At 43.5% G+C, this 17,000-nt stretch overlaps 1 protein-coding gene across 4 annotated transcripts in view; it reads left to right on the plus strand.

The window, feature by feature from the left end:
• The window catches only part of GALNT9 (polypeptide N-acetylgalactosaminyltransferase 9), a 351,950-nt gene that overhangs the window by 254,139 nt on the left and 80,811 nt on the right, over positions 1 to 17,000 (plus strand). For all 4 annotated transcript variants that reach the window (XM_087880276.1, XM_060683834.2, XM_087880275.1 and 1 more), the window contains one exon: positions 16,059 to 16,239. In XM_087880276.1, the coding sequence (XP_087736402.1) occupies positions 16,059 to 16,239 (181 nt within the window). The remainder of the gene's footprint in view (positions 1 to 16,058; positions 16,240 to 17,000) is intronic.

The following is a 17,000-nucleotide window of genomic DNA, read 5'->3' on the forward strand; positions in this document are numbered from 1 at the left end:
GAACCTGGAATTACCGTAGGTTTATAAAATCTTTCTCCAAAAAAAAAGAAAAAGAAAAAAGGAAGCCATCATGGGAAAAGTGGCTTTAAATTCACAGAATCCATTTTAGAACTTCCTTTTTCCACCTATCCAAGCTTTCTTCCTGAAAAAAAAATACTATCTCAAAATTTGCCTTGGGAGATTTTGAGGTTTGCATTGGGGAAACTTGAGTCCATTGAAAATACTGATTATATTTATACAGTTGCAGATACATTTCCAACAGAGTACATCTATCTGTTTGTCTGCCTGCCTGCTTGCCTATCTATCTCTATCTATCTGTCTGTCTGTCTGTCTGTCTGTCTGTCTATCTGTCTGTCTGTCTGTCTGTCTGTCTGTCTGTCTGTCTGTCTATCTATCTATCTATCTATCTCTATCTGTTTCTCTTTCTCTGTCTGTCTCTCTCTCTCTCTCTCTCTCTCTCTCTCTCAATCAATCAATCATCTATCCATATCTATCTGTTTGTCTGTCTGTCAATCTTTCTATTCATCATTCATCCATTATCTATCTATCTATCTATCTATCTATCTATCTATCTATCTATCTATCTATCTATCTATCTATCTATCTATCTATCATCTATCCTGTCTGTCTGTCTGTCTGTCTGTCTCTCCATTCATCTTTAAGTTTGAAAATGCACATAACTAGCCTAAGAAGAAATTTTAATGAACAATTTTGCTCAGTGGCTGTGTTGACTGTTTTGGCTTCCACCAGAGTTATTTTTGGATGGTGAAAGTCAACTCACTTATTCCCAACGTCACCAGATAGACCAGCCCAGGAATTAACTCCAATGCCCATCCCTTCCCTGCTGGATCTAATGGGACAGATTTGATGGACCTACTTGAGTTTCCAACCATCCCATCCTGCCGCATCACCTCCACTGCTGTAGAACCAAACTGGCCTACAAACCTTTGTCTTCTTTCCAAAACAATGGGTTCCTTAATTCTTTTTGGTTGCTTGTCATAGGTTGGCTTTAGCTGGTTTCAATTTTAGACCTGGAGTCAGCGTGGTGCTCTCTCCTTTCGTGTTGGCTTTTGAAAAGTGTGTCTCGCTCTATCTTGATTATTTCTCTTTTTGAATTTGCATTATCTTGGATCCATCTACTGCTCAGCAAGTATATCTCATAACGCTGGTAATATATAGAACAAATTTCCCGTAGCTCCGAGATAAGAGGAGAAGGAGAACGCCAGATGATGAGCTGTTTCTTAAAAGATCAGTTTGCTATATCTCTTTGCATTGCCTTTGTTCATGCATTGTACTAACCATCATTTATTACACATAGCCCTGTCTTTTCAGCTTGCGCAATACACAAAGATAAAATTTAGAACTTTCAGGACTTAGCAGTCATTCTCTGCTTTAGTTTGAAATTTGCATCCCCAAGGACATCCTTGGCTTTCTTTTTTTCTTTTTTTTAATTTGATTTATATGCTGCCCTTCTCCGGAGACTCAGGGCGGCTTACAGTGCGCTAAGCAATAGCCTTCATACTTTTGTATATTTTTATACAAAGTCAGCTTATTGCCCCCACAAACTGGGTCCTCAATTTACCTACCTTAGAAAGGATGGAAGGCTGGGTCGACCTTGAGCCTGGTGAGAATTGAACTTGCAGTAATTGCAGGCAGCCGGTGTTAAATTACAGTGCTTAGTCTGTTGAGCTATCCAGGCTCCTTTTATTGACATGATAGCAGTATTCCAGTATTTGAGAGGCCACCACAAAGAAGCTGGGGTCACCCTATTCTCCAAAGCACCAGAAGCAGGGGTGAAATCTAAAATTTGTTACTACCGGTTCTGTGGGCGTGGCTTGGTGGGGGTGTGTGTAATGTGACTGGGTGGGCGTGGCCAATTTTTTTTTACTTTTAAAACCATTTTTTATATGTAAAACCATGTAGAAAAATGCTTTCAAAAGGCTCTGACGATCCCAGCTGAGTTGCCTAATTAGCAGGCAACTCAGCTTGGATCCTCAGAGCCATTTAAAAGGGAAAAAAAGGCTCTGAAGATCGTGTGGCTCAGCTGGGCATAGGGGGGTGGGGGCAGGATTTTTGCTACCGGTTCTCCGAACTGCCCGCCGCCATTGCTACCTACTCGCCCGAGCCGGTCCGAACCGGGAGCATTTCACCCCTGACCAGAAGGCAGGACAAGATACAATGGATGGAAACTAATCAAGGAGAGAAGTAACCTAGAACTAAGGAGAAACTTCTTGACAGTGAGGGCAATTAACCAGTGGAACAGTTTTCCACCAGAAGTTGTGAATGCTCTATCACTGGAAGTTTTCAAGAAGAGACTGGACAACTACTTGTCTGGAATAGAATGGAATGGGAGAAGAGGAGAGGAGAGGAGAGGAGAGGAGAGGAGAGGAGAGGAGAGGAGAGGAGAGGAGAAGAGAAGAGAAGAGAAGAGAAGAGAAGAGAAGAGAAGAGAAGAGAAGAGAAGAGATGAGACTTTGGAGGTCTTCTAGTCCAACCCTCTTCTCAGATAGAAAACCCTATTCCATTTCAGACAAATGGTTGTCTGAATGGTATAGGGTTTCCTGCCTGAGCAGGGGGAATGGACTAGAGGACCTCCAAGGTCCCTTCCAACTCTATTGTTCTGTTCTGTTCCAATTTAACTTCATTCTTCAACTAAAGAAATATACAGTCAATCACAGAAACCCCCCCTCTCCAAACACCCACCCCCAAAATATTCTTGCCTTTTCTTAGGCTGTGCGAAGGCTTTTTAGCAAGTTGGTGGGGTTAATTGATTGTTTTCGCCAAGCTCCCTTCTGCTGGTTTATACATTTGGCTTACGAAAAAGCCCTGCACTGCCCTTTTCAAAATGGATTTCATTTGTTATTGTTTGCGCCACTCTCCGATGCCTGTGGGGCATTGTGCTTTTATAAATAAAGATGTATTTTTATTATACTAATTCATATTCCAGCTGGCTCAGTGTGCTGAATGAACCGGCGTATCCTTTCCCAAGGATGCTGAATCAAGAAGAGTGACTTAGAGAAATAAGTCTGGTTGAGAAGGAATTGCATAACCCAATTGTAAGGTTATATATATATATATATATATATATTTCCTTATCTGGAGCAGGTTCCAAAACTGGAATGGTATTCATTTACTTTCCCTACCGGTTCGCAAATGTGAACGCACACGCGGCACTTCCGCATATGCGCATGGCCTTCCATGCATGCGCTTTGCTCGCGTGCATGCCTTCCGTGCATGCACCCAGCCTCAAAAAGGTGCCTAGAGCTGGGCGCATCTGGCTGGGCCCGCCTGTGATTTTTGCTACCGGTTTGACCAAACCGGTCTGAACCAATCCGAACCGGCTGAATACCACCTCTGGTTCCAAATGAACTCTCCAAATATATGAGATGGCAATTCCCAACGTTTCTATGTTACCCTGTAAAAGTGGCTCAGCGAAAGAACAACAAAGCGGGAAATTAATAATAGGGAAGGCCTGAATTGATTTAAAACCGCTCAATTCCTATTTTGTATGCCTTTTAGTCAACACAACTGACGATTGAGTTTTATTAAATGTTCGAGCCTCCTTATTAATGTTTCAATCTGTTTAGGCGTCGGAGAAAAGTACTGTTTTCTTCCAAGTAATTGTTTTATTGCATTTGGAAAGAGGGGGAAAAAAATTGATTACGTGTGACCAAGCTGTTTTCGACACGTGGTGACCGCATAGATAGTTTTTTCTCTTTGAGGATGGGTTTCTGACTTGTTCTTTCAAAACTTTTTTAACGATACTGCTCATCCCCATTGTAACTACATCCGCCCGTTTTGCTGGTCATTTTCTTCTCTTCTTTCATTCCACTTTTCCCAACATTTGAGTCAGTACTGGGATTCAAATCCCGGGACTACAGGTTCACTATTGGGAATGCGCGGACGCACGTGTTCTCTTCGCAAGAGTGCAGTGCTTCTGTCCATGCGCAGAGCATTTTTGATGACCTCTGGAACCTCCCGCCACCGCCGCTACCAGTTCTCCTGAACTGGGGTTAGCCAGTAGCAACCTGATTTGAGCCTTTTTCAGAGAGTTGAATCTTTCCATTGACTGACTGAGTCGTTGATCAAATGATTACAGGTAGTCCTCGATTTACGACTGCTTAACTGAGCCCTGAATTTATGTTGTTAAGTGAAACATTTCTTAAGTACGTTTTGCCCCATTTTGCAACCTTTTTTGAACCACAGCTGTTAAGTGAATCCTTGCAGTTGTTAAATGAGTCACACAGTTGTTAAATGAATCTGGCTTCCTCCTTTGGTCGCAAAAGGGGATCACATGACCTCGGGACACTGAGTCAGTTGCCATGCATCTGAATTTTGACCATAGGGATACTGCAACGGTCGTAAGTTTGAAAAACGTAAATCATAAGTCACTTTTTTCAGTGCCGTTGTAACTTCAAACGGTCACTAAACAAACCGTTGTATGTCAAGGATCAATCCTGACTGCTGGCACCCATGTAGGTTGATTTTCTTTGTGATGATCTTCCCTCATCTGCTTCTTTAGATCTTCCAACAGCACATCCATCAACATTATAAACAATAAATGTCCATATATTTTGTTTCTGGTTGTCCCCTTTTTCTCTTTCCTTCCATCCTTCCTAGCATCGGAGCCTTCTCCAGAGGGTTGGGTCTACACATATAGCAATAGCACTTAGACTTATATACCGCTTCACGATGCTTTGCAGCCCTCTCTAAGCAGTTTACAGAGTCAACCTATTGACCTCAACAATCTGGGTCCTCATTTTACCCACCTCGGAAGGATGGAAGGCTGAGTCAACCTTGAGCCGGTCAAGATTGAACTCCTGACAATGAGCAGTGAGTTAGCCTGCAATACTGCGTTCTAACCACTGTGCACCGTGGAAGGAAGGAAGGAAGGAAGGAAGGAAGGAAGGAAGGAAGGAAGGAAGGAAGGAAGGAAGGAAGGAAGGAAGGAAGGAAGGACTGGCAATAGCAATAGCACTTAGTCTTATATACCACTTCACAGTGTTTTACAGCCCTGTCTAAGCAGTTTCCAGTCAGCATTTTGCCCCAACCATCTGGGGCCTCATTTTATTCACCCCAGAAGGATGGAAGGCTGAGTCAATTTTGAGACGGTCAGGATTGAACTCCTGGAGCGAGCAATGAGTTAGCCTGCAATACCGCATTCTAACCACTGTGAAGGAAGGAAGGAAGGAAGGAAGGAAGGAAGGGAGGGAGGGAGGGAGGGAGGGAGGGAGGGAGGGAGGAAGGGAGGGAGGGAGGGCAGTAGCAATAGCACTTATATACCGCTTCACAGTGCTTTCCAGCCCTCTCTAAGCAGTTTACAGAGTCAGCACATTGCCCCAACCATCTGGGGCCTCATTTTATTGACCCCAGAAGGATGGAAGGCTGAGTCAACCTTGAGACGGTCAGGATCGAACTCCTGGAGTGAGCAGTGAGTCAGCCCTGCTATACTGCATTCTAACCTCTGCGCCACCACGGCTCTTAAGATAATGGGTCCAAGGCAGAATAATTTAAGCGTGACCATTTGTACCTTGAGTGAGAACTCTGGGTCAATTTGTTCAATGGTCCATTAGCTACTCGACTGTCTACACCGGTATCGTCAGGCGTCTTCTCCGATTTGTTTGCATTATACGTTTCCAATAATACACTACGGAAGACTGTTAATTAGTCCCTTTTTAGAGCAGATGAAAAGTCACTTTTTTCAGTGCCGTTGTAACTTCAAACGGTCACTAAACAAACCGTTGTATGTCAAGGATCAATCCTGACTGCTGGCACCCATGTAGGTTGATTTTCTTTGTGATGATCTTCCCTCATCTGCTTCTTTAGATCTTCCAACAGCACATCCATCAACATTATAAACAATAAATGTCCATATATTTTGTTTCTGGTTGTCCCCTTTTTCTCTTTCCTTCCATCCTTCCTAGCATCGGAGCCTTCTCCAGAGGGTTGGGTCTACACATATAGCAATAGCACTTAGACTTATATACCGCTTCACGATGCTTTGCAGCCCTCTCTAAGCAGTTTACAGAGTCAACCTATTGACCTCAACAATCTGGGTCCTCATTTTACCCACCTCGGAAGGATGGAAGGCTGAGTCAACCTTGAGCCGGTCAAGATTGAACTCCTGACAATGAGCAGTGAGTTAGCCTGCAATACTGCGTTCTAACCACTGTGCACCGTGGAAGGAAGGAAGGAAGGAAGGAAGGAAGGAAGGAAGGAAGGAAGGAAGGAAGGAAGGAAGGAAGGAAGGAAGGAAGGAAGGAAGGAAGGAAGGACTGGCAATAGCAATAGCACTTAGTCTTATATACCACTTCACAGTGTTTTACAGCCCTGTCTAAGCAGTTTCCAGTCAGCATTTTGCCCCAACCATCTGGGGCCTCATTTTATTCACCCCAGAAGGATGGAAGGCTGAGTCAATTTTGAGACGGTCAGGATTGAACTCCTGGAGCGAGCAATGAGTTAGCCTGCAATACCGCATTCTAACCACTGTGAAGGAAGGAAGGAAGGAAGGAAGGAAGGAAGGGAGGGAGGGAGGGAGGGAGGGAGGGAGGGAGGGAGGAAGGGAGGGAGGGAGGGCAGTAGCAATAGCACTTATATACCGCTTCACAGTGCTTTCCAGCCCTCTCTAAGCGGTTTACAGAGTCAGCACATTGCCCCAACCATCTGGGGCCTCATTTTATTGACCCCAGAAGGATGGAAGGCTGAGTCAACCTTGAGACGGTCAGGATCGAACTCCTGGAGTGAGCAGTGAGTCAGCCCTGCTATACTGCATTCTAACCTCTGCGCCACCACGGCTCTTAAGATAATGGGTCCAAGGCAGAATAATTTAAGCGTGACCATTTGTACCTTGAGTGAGAACTCTGGGTCAATTTGTTCAATGGTCCATTAGCTACTCGACTGTCTACACCGGTATCGTCAGGCGTCTTCTCCGATTTGTTTGCATTATACGTTTCCAATAATACACTACGGAAGACTGTTAATTAGTCCCTTTTTAGAGCAGATGAACTTCTTACGTGATTTTGCCTCCTGGTAATAACATGTGCTTTCCAGCAAGCTGGGCTGATTTGTTCACAAGCTGAAATTGCATTCCGATTCTTTCAGGCCATCAGTACTAGTCGGGTTTTAACAACAGATAGAATGTTTATCTGAGGAGCAAAGAAAATGAACGCATAAGAAATAGAAGCCGGAGGAAAATGCAATTGGAATGAATAATCATCGGCTGCTTTCCAATTCAGCAAGTTTTATCCTCTTCGTTTCCATGAACCTTTTCTTATTCCATGTTCTCTCTCTCTCTTATCTCTATCTATCATCTATCATCTATCTATCTATCTATCTATCTATCTATCTATCTATCTATCTATCTATCTATCTATCTATCTATCATCTATCTATTTCTCATCTCCCTAACTCTATAATCTGTATCTGTCTACCATCTATCAATCAATCAATCAATCTATAATCTATTTATCTATCACTCATCTATCTACTGTATCTCTCTCTCTCTCTCTCTTTATATATATGTATATATATGTTATATATAACATATATATATATATATATACTTATATGTGTATGTATATAATCTATCATCTATCTATCAATCTCTAATCTATTTATCTTTCATCTATCCATCCATCATATCTCTCTCTATCTCTCTCCCTGTCTATCTATCAATCAATCAATCAATCATCTATCTATCTATCTATCTCTATAATCTGTCTATCATCAATCAATCAAGCAATCAATCAAATTATAATCTATCATCTATCCATCCATCCATCATCTCTCTATCTCATCTATCTATTGTCCATCTATCTATCTATCTATCTATCTATCTATCTATCTATCTATCTATCCATCCATCCATCCATCCATCCATCATCCATCTATATATCTGGCTACCAGCTCGCTCGCTCTATCTATCTATCTATCTATCTATCTATCTATCTATCTATCTATCTATCATCTATCTATCTATCTATATCTATCAATCAATCATTAATCTATTTATCTATCTATCATCTATCCATCCATCCATCCATCCATTCATCATCTCTCTCTTTCTCTTTCTCTCTCACATCTATCTATCGTCTGTCTATCTATCTATCTATATCTATCTATCTATCTATCTATCTATCTATCTATCTATCATCTATCTATCTACTGTATTTATCTCCATCCATCCATCCATCTCCTTTCTGTCTCATCTACCTATGCAAAGTCCATCGAACCCGATATCAGGCTGCAGGACATCCGTCTGCAGACCCCATAAGGGCAGAGAAGAACTGAGCATTAACCTTTTCCCATTTTATAAGAGCTCGGGTGTAGGGCTATTCGATCTACGGCTGGATAGATATACACGCCTCTTTGTGTGCGTGCGTGCGCTTGCTTGCTTTAATTCTTGCAATAAGCTTTAATTCTGAAACGTCGGTGGCGTTGGGCTCGGTGGTTATTTCTTGAGGGCAAGGCTGACTTTGCATGCTAATGTGGACATTCAAAGGCGGAGAGGAGCCGAGAGGACCAGGCCTCTATCTTCTTCTTCTGCAAAGTGGAAACCATGATATCGGAATGGGAATGCCCCCCAGTCTTTCATCCAGACACATCGGCCACGGCCCCTCCATCCCAATCCCTTCGCCAGGGCCCATTCGTTGAAGTACAGTTCATGTCGGGCTTTTGGCCTTCCAGGAAAATTCGCAGCCAGCCAATTGGTGCAGGGACTCGGGGGCTTTGGGAGTGGAAGAGAGGGGGCTTCAGTTCAGAGGGAGGCTCAGGAGGGCCAACAACACCCCCCTCCCCTTTGTCCAAAGTGCCTGAGACAAGGGCTGGTTCGCATCGCCACGAGCTGCTCGCCTGTCAGTTCAGAGCCTCCTGAGGCTGCTGAGAGCAGGTGCAGGGATGGGGTGAGGGAGGGGGGCTGTAGAGGATGAGGGGATGGAGGGACCGTGGCCGATGTGCCGGGATGAAAGACTGGGGGCGGGTCATCCGAGGAGAAAAGTTTGTGGCTAATAACTCAGAGGCAAAAACCTTAAGGAGAAACAGGCAAGGCGAAGAGACCGACCCGAAAAGTCCTAGACCCATTCTGGAAGCGGAGCCTTCGCTCCAAATAACCTCCCGAGAATGTTATTTGCAAAATCCTTTGCCAGTGTGGCTAATTTCTCCATGTTGTGGTCTCAGCGTGTTTGGAGAGCAAGGCTAAGCTGGTGCAATCCAAAAACAGCTTTCTCCGTGGCCTTTGAATGCCTTGTTATCTGGCCCCAAACAGCTCCACATAATAAAACAATGCCCCTTCTGTCTTTAGCTAGCCGGCCCTTAAGAGGCAGAGGCAGAAAGTGAGTTATTTTTTTAAAAATTCAGACAGGCCGAATCGAATCGACGTCTTTCCTTCTTCGGCAGGCCTGCCCGAGCCCCCCCCCATCTCCGACTGTGTTCTCTCTCGCAATAAATTAAATCGTAATCTTAAACGACAATAATAGCAACCACATCTGCAAGAATGAAGAATAACCGGAGGCAGGTCACCCCGACTAGCATATTTGCAGATAAGGCTAGTAAAGTGGGTCCCAAGGAGAAGAGAAGAGAAGAAAGATGAAGGAAGGTGAAAGGAAGAGTGGAAATGAGGAGGAAGAAGAGCTAACTCTCCTTTCGTCCTTTCTCAAAATTCCTAGCCAAACTCTTGTCAGGCTGAAAGGCACCCAAATCAGTGGTGGAATTCAAATTTTTTTTACTACCGGTTCTGTGGGCATGGTGTGGCTTGGTGGGCGTGGCTTGGTGGACACGGCAGGGGAAGGATACTGCAAAATCTCCATTCCCACTCCTGGGAGAAGGATATTGCAAAATCCCCATTCCCACCCCACTCCAGGGGAAGGATACGGCAAAATCTCCATTCCTATCCCACTCCTGGGCGAAGGATTCTGCAAAATCTCCATTCCCATCCCACTCCTGGGGGAAGGATATTGCAAAATCTCCATTCCCACCCCACTCCTGGGGGATGGATATTGCAAAATCTCCATTCCAACCCTACTCGTGGGGGAAGGATATTGCAAAATCCCCCTTCCCTCCCCACTCCTGGGGGAAGGATACTGCAAAATCCCCATTCCCACCCCACTCCAGGGGAAGAATACGGCAAAATCTCCATTCCTATCCCACTCCAGGGGAAGGATACTGCAAAATCCCACCCCCACTCTGGCGCCAGCTAGAGGTGGTATTTTCCAGTTCTCCGAACTACTCAAAATTTCCGCTACCGGTTCTCCAGAACCTGTCAGAACCTGCTGGAACCCCTGGATAAAGCTAGTAAGGTGGTTCCAGAGAAGAAGATAAGAGAAGAAAGATGAAGGAAGGTGAAAGGAAGAGCGGAAACGAGAAGGAAGAAGAACTAAGGAAGAAAGAGATGGACATCGTCCTTTCTCAAAATTCCTAGCCAAACTCTGCCAGGCTGAAAGACACCCAGATGTGTTTCCTTTGATCTCAGCAAGCCTGCAAATGTTAAATATAGAGCTTGTTTGGGAAAATCAGGACACCAAGTGATTGCTAGTGAAAGGAAAAGACAATCATTGGTGATTAAAAAAAAAACACATCTGCATTGAAAAAGGCAGAGATGGAGATGGAACAGAGGTGCTATTCAGAAGGTTCTGGAGAACTGGTAGTGGAAATTTTGAGTAGTTTGGAGAACCGATAAATACCACCTCTGACTGGGTCCACCCCCATCTATTCTCTGCCTCCTGAGTCCCAGCTGATTGGGAGGAAATGGGGATTTTGCAGTAAGCTTCCCCTGGAGTGGGGAGGAAATGGAGATTTTAGAGTATCCTTCCCCTGCTACACCCACCAAGCCACGCCCACAGAACCGGTAGTAAAAAAAAGTTTGAAACCCACCACTGAGACGGAAGATTGTCATTGTGCAGAGCACATTGGTGGCTTCTGGTTTGATTGGAAGAGTTGGTTATAGATTGTAGTTTAACATCTAGCCAGCATTGTCTGGTTCTGAAGCCGAAGTTGGGTAGTCCTTAACATACAACTGCAATAGGGGCCAGAATTTCCATTCATAAGGAAACAGATGTTAAATGAATTGTGCCTGATTTTAAGACTTCAGTTATTTGCATGTGACCGTTGTTAAGCGAATCCCCTGCAGTTGTTAAATGAATCATGCAGTCGTTAAGCGAATCCATCTTCCCCCATTGGCATAGCAATAGCCCTTAGACTTAGATACTGCTTCACAGTGCTTTTACAGCCCTCTCTAAGCAGTTTACAGAGTCAGCCTCTTGCCCCCAACAATCTGGGTCCTCATGTTACCGACCTCCGAAGGATGGAAGGCTGAGTCAACCTCGAGATGATTAGGATCAAACTTGTTGGTTGGCACAATTAACCAGCAGTAGTGCATTCTAACCACTGAGCACCATGGAAGGAAGGAAGGAAGGAAGGAAGGAAGGAAGGAAGGAAGGAAGGAAGGAAGGAAGGAAGGAAGGAAGGAAGGAGACTCCTAGAAAAGCTCTGGAGGCCGGGGACAGCAAAAAACATCACTTCCTGTCCAACCGGAAGTTGGGAAACAGGCCGTTTCGGGCCTCCGGAGGGCCTCCGAGGGGGTGGGGAAGCCTGTTTTCGCCCTCCCCAGATGCATAGAGGGGACCTGGAGCCAGGTGAGAAAGAAAAACGGGCCTACCAGGCCATCACGTGCCAGGAGCGGGGGGGAGGCGGGTCACACACGCATGTGCAGAGTGGGGCGCATAGAATTATGGGTGTGGGCACACACACGCGCAAACCTTCCCCCCTCCTGGCACGCAGTGGCAAAAAGGTTAGCCATCCCTGCCTTTGGGCCATTTGCTCTCCGGTCAGAGAGCAAATGGTCCAATGGCAAGAAGAGTCCTTCGTTTCCTTGAATGACAAGGTGAGAGAAGAGAGAAACATGGTTGATACGGTTGCCTAGCAGCACTTCAGCTACCATCGCATTAGCATCTCTTGTCTCTCTCTCTGATCTTCAGGTCATCTTTCATCCCAGGAGTCTCCAGCCTGCATATTTGCCCTCCCAAATCTTCTGAGAACTCTTAGTTATAAATATTCCACTCTTCTGATTCATCATATCTTGAGGTGTGAGTCTTAAACGAGAGAGAGAGAGAGAGAGTGAAAAAAAGAGGAAGAAGCAGATAGTGTGAATGTATTCGACACATATAGAGTCTTCTCTGGTTCTTCACAACACGGATATTGCAGCTCGAAGGTGACCAAAGAGATCATAAACAGGATCATAAACCTGTGAAACGGGAGGTCTAACCCTCGCCCACCCAGTAGGAAGCCTTCCTTGACGGTGCAAGCATTCGAGAGCGGAAGAGACTTGACGGGGGTTTTACCTTTCTGAAAAGTGAAAAAGAAAACACCCATTTAAGCAAAAAAGAAAAAGAAAAAAAAGCAGTGATGTAGCTGCAGAATTCATTTCCCCCCCCTTTTTTTTTTAGCTTAAAAAAAGAGACAGGAACAAAACGGGGATGTGATTGTGCATAATGCGAACATTATGAGAAACAGATAGATCAAAGGAACGGATTTCATCTAGTCAAACTGAGATACTGCGACCACCACAATGATCTTGGTAATAGACCTACCTAGACATTTTTAAAGGGCCAATTGTAAAGCCACCTAAGCTTTGGACTGAACGTCGGTGAGATTTGAAGCTCTTTCCAAATTAGTATCCTATTAGTATCCTATGACTATCACTGTTGTGTCTTCTGATTCTTGACAAATATATTTTATTTTTTCTTTATGTACACTTAGAGCATATGCACCAAAGACAAATTCCATGTGTCCAATCACACTTGGCCAATAAAGAATTCTATTCTATTCTATTCTATTCTATTCTATTCTATTCTATTCTATTCTATTCTATTCTATTCTATTCTATTCTATTCTATATTCCCTATTCTATTCTATTCTATCCTACTCTACCCTACCCTACCCTACCCTACTCTACTCTACTCTACTCTACTCTATTCTATTCTACTCTATATTCCCTATTCTATTCTACTCTACTCTACTCTACTCTACTCTACTCTACTCTATATTCCCTGTGCTATTCTATTCTATTCTATTCTATTCTATTCTATTCTATTCTATTCTATTCTATTCTATTCTATTCTATTCTATTCTATTCTATTCTACTCTACTCTACTCTACTCTACTCTACTCTACTCTACTCTACTCTACTCTACTCTACTCTACTCTATTCTATTCCTAGGTTGTGTTGGAAGAAACATCCATCTGGGTTCAGTACCAAGTGGGGAAAAAGACACTGGAAACAGGGAGACTGCTTGGAAAGATGGTTTAATGGTGGACAGGAATCACATGGCTTGAGTTACTGAGCAAAATCACATGGCTTGAGTTACTGAGTAGAAAACCCGAGATGCTGGAAGTGCCTTGGTTTTATGCTCTCTGTTGGGACCCACCTCTGAGTTTCTTGTTCCTGTATAAGAAATGTATCCTGGTTGGTTGTCAAACTCCCAAGTTGGTCTAGGGGTCTCAGCTAACTTTGTAGGTTGTCTCTCAAGCTTGTTTGAGTCTTGCCATGTGGTGAGTTTCTGTTGCTAGATGGGTCCTATTGTGTTGCAGATGATGGCGCATTGGCAAAAGTGAGGGGAAATGAGTGAGCCTGGCTGAGGCCTTAATGGCCCATTGACAAAAGTGTGTGTATAGTATAATATGGCCAATCCAGGTAGTTGTCCCACCCTCAAAAATCTTCACTTCTAAGGGCCAGCAATGATAGGTGGAGAATATGTAATCAAATCTACGGTTGGCAGTGTTGTGAAACCCTACTTCTAGCACCTTTTGCGTTGATCCATTGTTGACCTTGATGATCTTCTGTTATTTGTTTATCTTCTTTCAAATTATCTCTTGTAATTAGACTCCATCTCCTGCTCTCCAGGGGAAGCTGGCTTCAAATGAGGATTGCTTAAAAGCAATTACATTTTGATATTGGAGATCTGTACACATAAAATGTAGTATCGCTTCCAATTAAAAAATAGTAATGAATTTTATGTCCTGAGAGACAGAAGAGTCTAAGCAATGCTATTGTGTCTTACCAATGCTACTGGGGTAGTACAAGAAGACTGCAGCACAAACCTATTTTGGTTAATGTCTTTGGATTCTCTTGCTCATGATAGACAGATCAGCAACCAGGGTTCAAAATCTGAAAGCCATGATAGTTAAAGCAACAGAGTTGGAAGGGACCTTGAAGGTCATCTAGTCCAACCCTCCCATCCAAGCAGGAGACCTACACCATTTATGACAGATGGCAGTCCAGTCTCTTCTTGAAAGCTTCCAGTGATGAAGCTCCCACAACTTCTGAAGGCAACTTCTGTTCCATCGGTTGATTGTTCTCACTGTCAGAAAATTTCTCCTTGTTTCCAGGTTGAATCTCTCCTTGATCAGTTTCCATCCATTATTCCTTGTCTGGCCTTCAGGTGCTTTGGGAAATAGCTTGACCCCCTCTTCTCTGGGGCAGCCCCTCAAATATTGGAAGACTGCTATCATGTCTCCCCTGGTCCTTCTCTTTATGAATTCCATGATCTAGTTGGGGAACCTGGGAAGGATTACTGAATCTATGTGAGGATTGATGTCATGAAGTAAGCAAACATTATTACTTAGGAGTTTCCAAGAGGTAACTGGACTTCCTTTGTTTTTCCTTGAAGACGTCTCGCTTCTCATCCAAGAAGCTTCTCCACAATGTCTTCAAGGAAAAAACGAAGGAAGTCCAGTTACCTCTTGGAAAAGCACCTTTGGGACAACCGTGACCCAGATGACTGAGAATCTCCATGGACTGGAACTTAGGAGTGATGGGCAGTAGGACACCATGTTTCTTCCTACAATGACAAAACCCTTGATTTATTCAATTAGCAGCTCTACAATCCACAAAAGAGAGAGAGAGAGAGTCTTTATTATGGTCCATTGCACAGTCAGCCAGATATTCAGAGAGAATTTGGCATCTTTATCCACCTGTATGATTTCCAGCCAGAGAGGTTTGCGATTTTGGTTTAAGCGAAGTTTCTCCTGGGATGGGACAACAGAGAAGGAAGTGGTGCGGGCTCCAGTTTGACTGTCTATGTGTAGCAGGTGATCACACTGAGTCGAAGGAGGGGTCAAGCGTGTTATCAGTTTTCAGTTCCTTCACTCCCACAAGAGATCTAAGTCCAACCTACCTTGAATTCTGTTGTCTCTTATCTACCACCGATTTGCTTTGACCATTAGTAGTCCTGATTCTGTAGAGAGTGTTAGCATACAATAAACCTGTATATTCATTTGAATTTCCTGGACTCTTGATTTCAAGTGCTTGACTATCATCTATCTATCTATCTATCTATCTATCTATCTATCTATCTATCTATCTATCTATCTATCTATTTATCTATCTTTCAATCCATCCATCCATCCATCCATCCATATATGAGATGACTATCTATCTATCTATCTATCTATCTATCTATCTATCTATCTATCATCTATCTATCTATCTATCTATCTATCTATCCATCCATCTATCTATCCATCCATTCATTCATTCATCCATTCATCCATCCATCGATATAAGAGATATCTATCTATCTATCTATCTATCTATCTATCTATCTATCTATCTATCATCTACTATCTATCTATCTTTCAATCCATCCATCCATCCATATAGGAGATGACGCTATCTATCTATCTATCTATCTATCTATCTATCTATCTATCTATCTATCATCTTTCTGTCTATCCATCCGTTCATCCATCCATATATATAGGAGATGACCAGAGTGAGCCCGAGGGAGGGAGCAAGCATATCATCAGTCTCGAGTCCCTTTGCACCTACAAGAAATCTAAGTGCAGCCCACCTTGAATTCCGTCGATTCTTCTCCACCGCCAGTTTGCTTCAACCATTAATAGTTCAGATTCTTGTAGAGAGCTTTAAGCTTGCAATAAACCTTTATATTCATTTGAACTGCCAGGACTTCCTGACTTACTCTGTATTTAACACTATAACTCTGACCCACTCCCTTGATTTTCCAAACTAAGTGCTTCTGTATTTCCGTTTTTTTTTTCCTTCCCAGGTCTAGCCAAGCCAATGGGATTAGTTGAAGGCCCAGGAGGCTTGGGCCAAGGAGGAATGGCTGCCACCCTGAGAGACGACAGCCATGAATCTGAAACAAAATATGAAGAATATGGTTACAACGCACAACTGAGCGATCGGATTTCATTGGACAGATCTATTCCAGACTACAGACCCAAAAAGTAAGTGAGCTCTTTACGTGACCAACCACTGGTGAAAATTACTCTGTTGCCTGTACTTGTTTTGCACAGATCCTCAAAGTTGCATTAATTATAGACTGGGAAATTATAATTTCTAGCGTACGAATACTGAAAAACTATAATCTGTAGGGCATTGTTAAGATTCTTGTTTTTCTCATTTGTTTCATACTGTTTTATGCTTTGCTTTTGTTCTTTTTAATTCCTGTTTCTATTTACAAGGGCATGATTGGTTTCTTGGATTGAGGGCAGGGCAAGAAGCAACGGGTGGAAACTCATCAAGGAGAGAAGCAACTTAGAACTAAGGAGAAATTTCTTTACCGTGAGAACAATTAATCCGTGGAACAATTTGCCTCCGGAAATTATAAATGCTCCAACATTGGAGGTTTTTAAGAAGAGATTGGACAGCCATTTGTCTGAAGTGATGTAGGGTTTTCTGCCTAAGCAGAGAGTTGGATTAGAAGACCTCCAAGGTCCCATCCAACTCTGTTAATCTATTCTATTCTAAACTATGAAACCATGGATGGTTCCTTCTGAGGGGTTTAACACAGGAGTGAAATCTACTTACTTTCCCAACTGGTTCGGAAGTGCAAGCGATGCTCTATAGCTGTGATGGCGAACCTATGGCACGCATAGCCATATCAGTGGGCATGCGAGCTCAGCTCTGGCGCACATGTGCACGCCAGCCAGCTGATTTTCGGGCCTTCTGGGCCCACCAGAAGTAGAGAAACAGACTGTTTCCTGCC

This window comes from Pantherophis guttatus, chromosome 17 (assembly GCF_059756535.1).
Source record: "Pantherophis guttatus breed Tessera chromosome 17, ASM5975653v1, whole genome shotgun sequence".
Lineage (NCBI taxonomy): Eukaryota > Metazoa > Chordata > Lepidosauria > Squamata > Colubridae > Pantherophis > Pantherophis guttatus.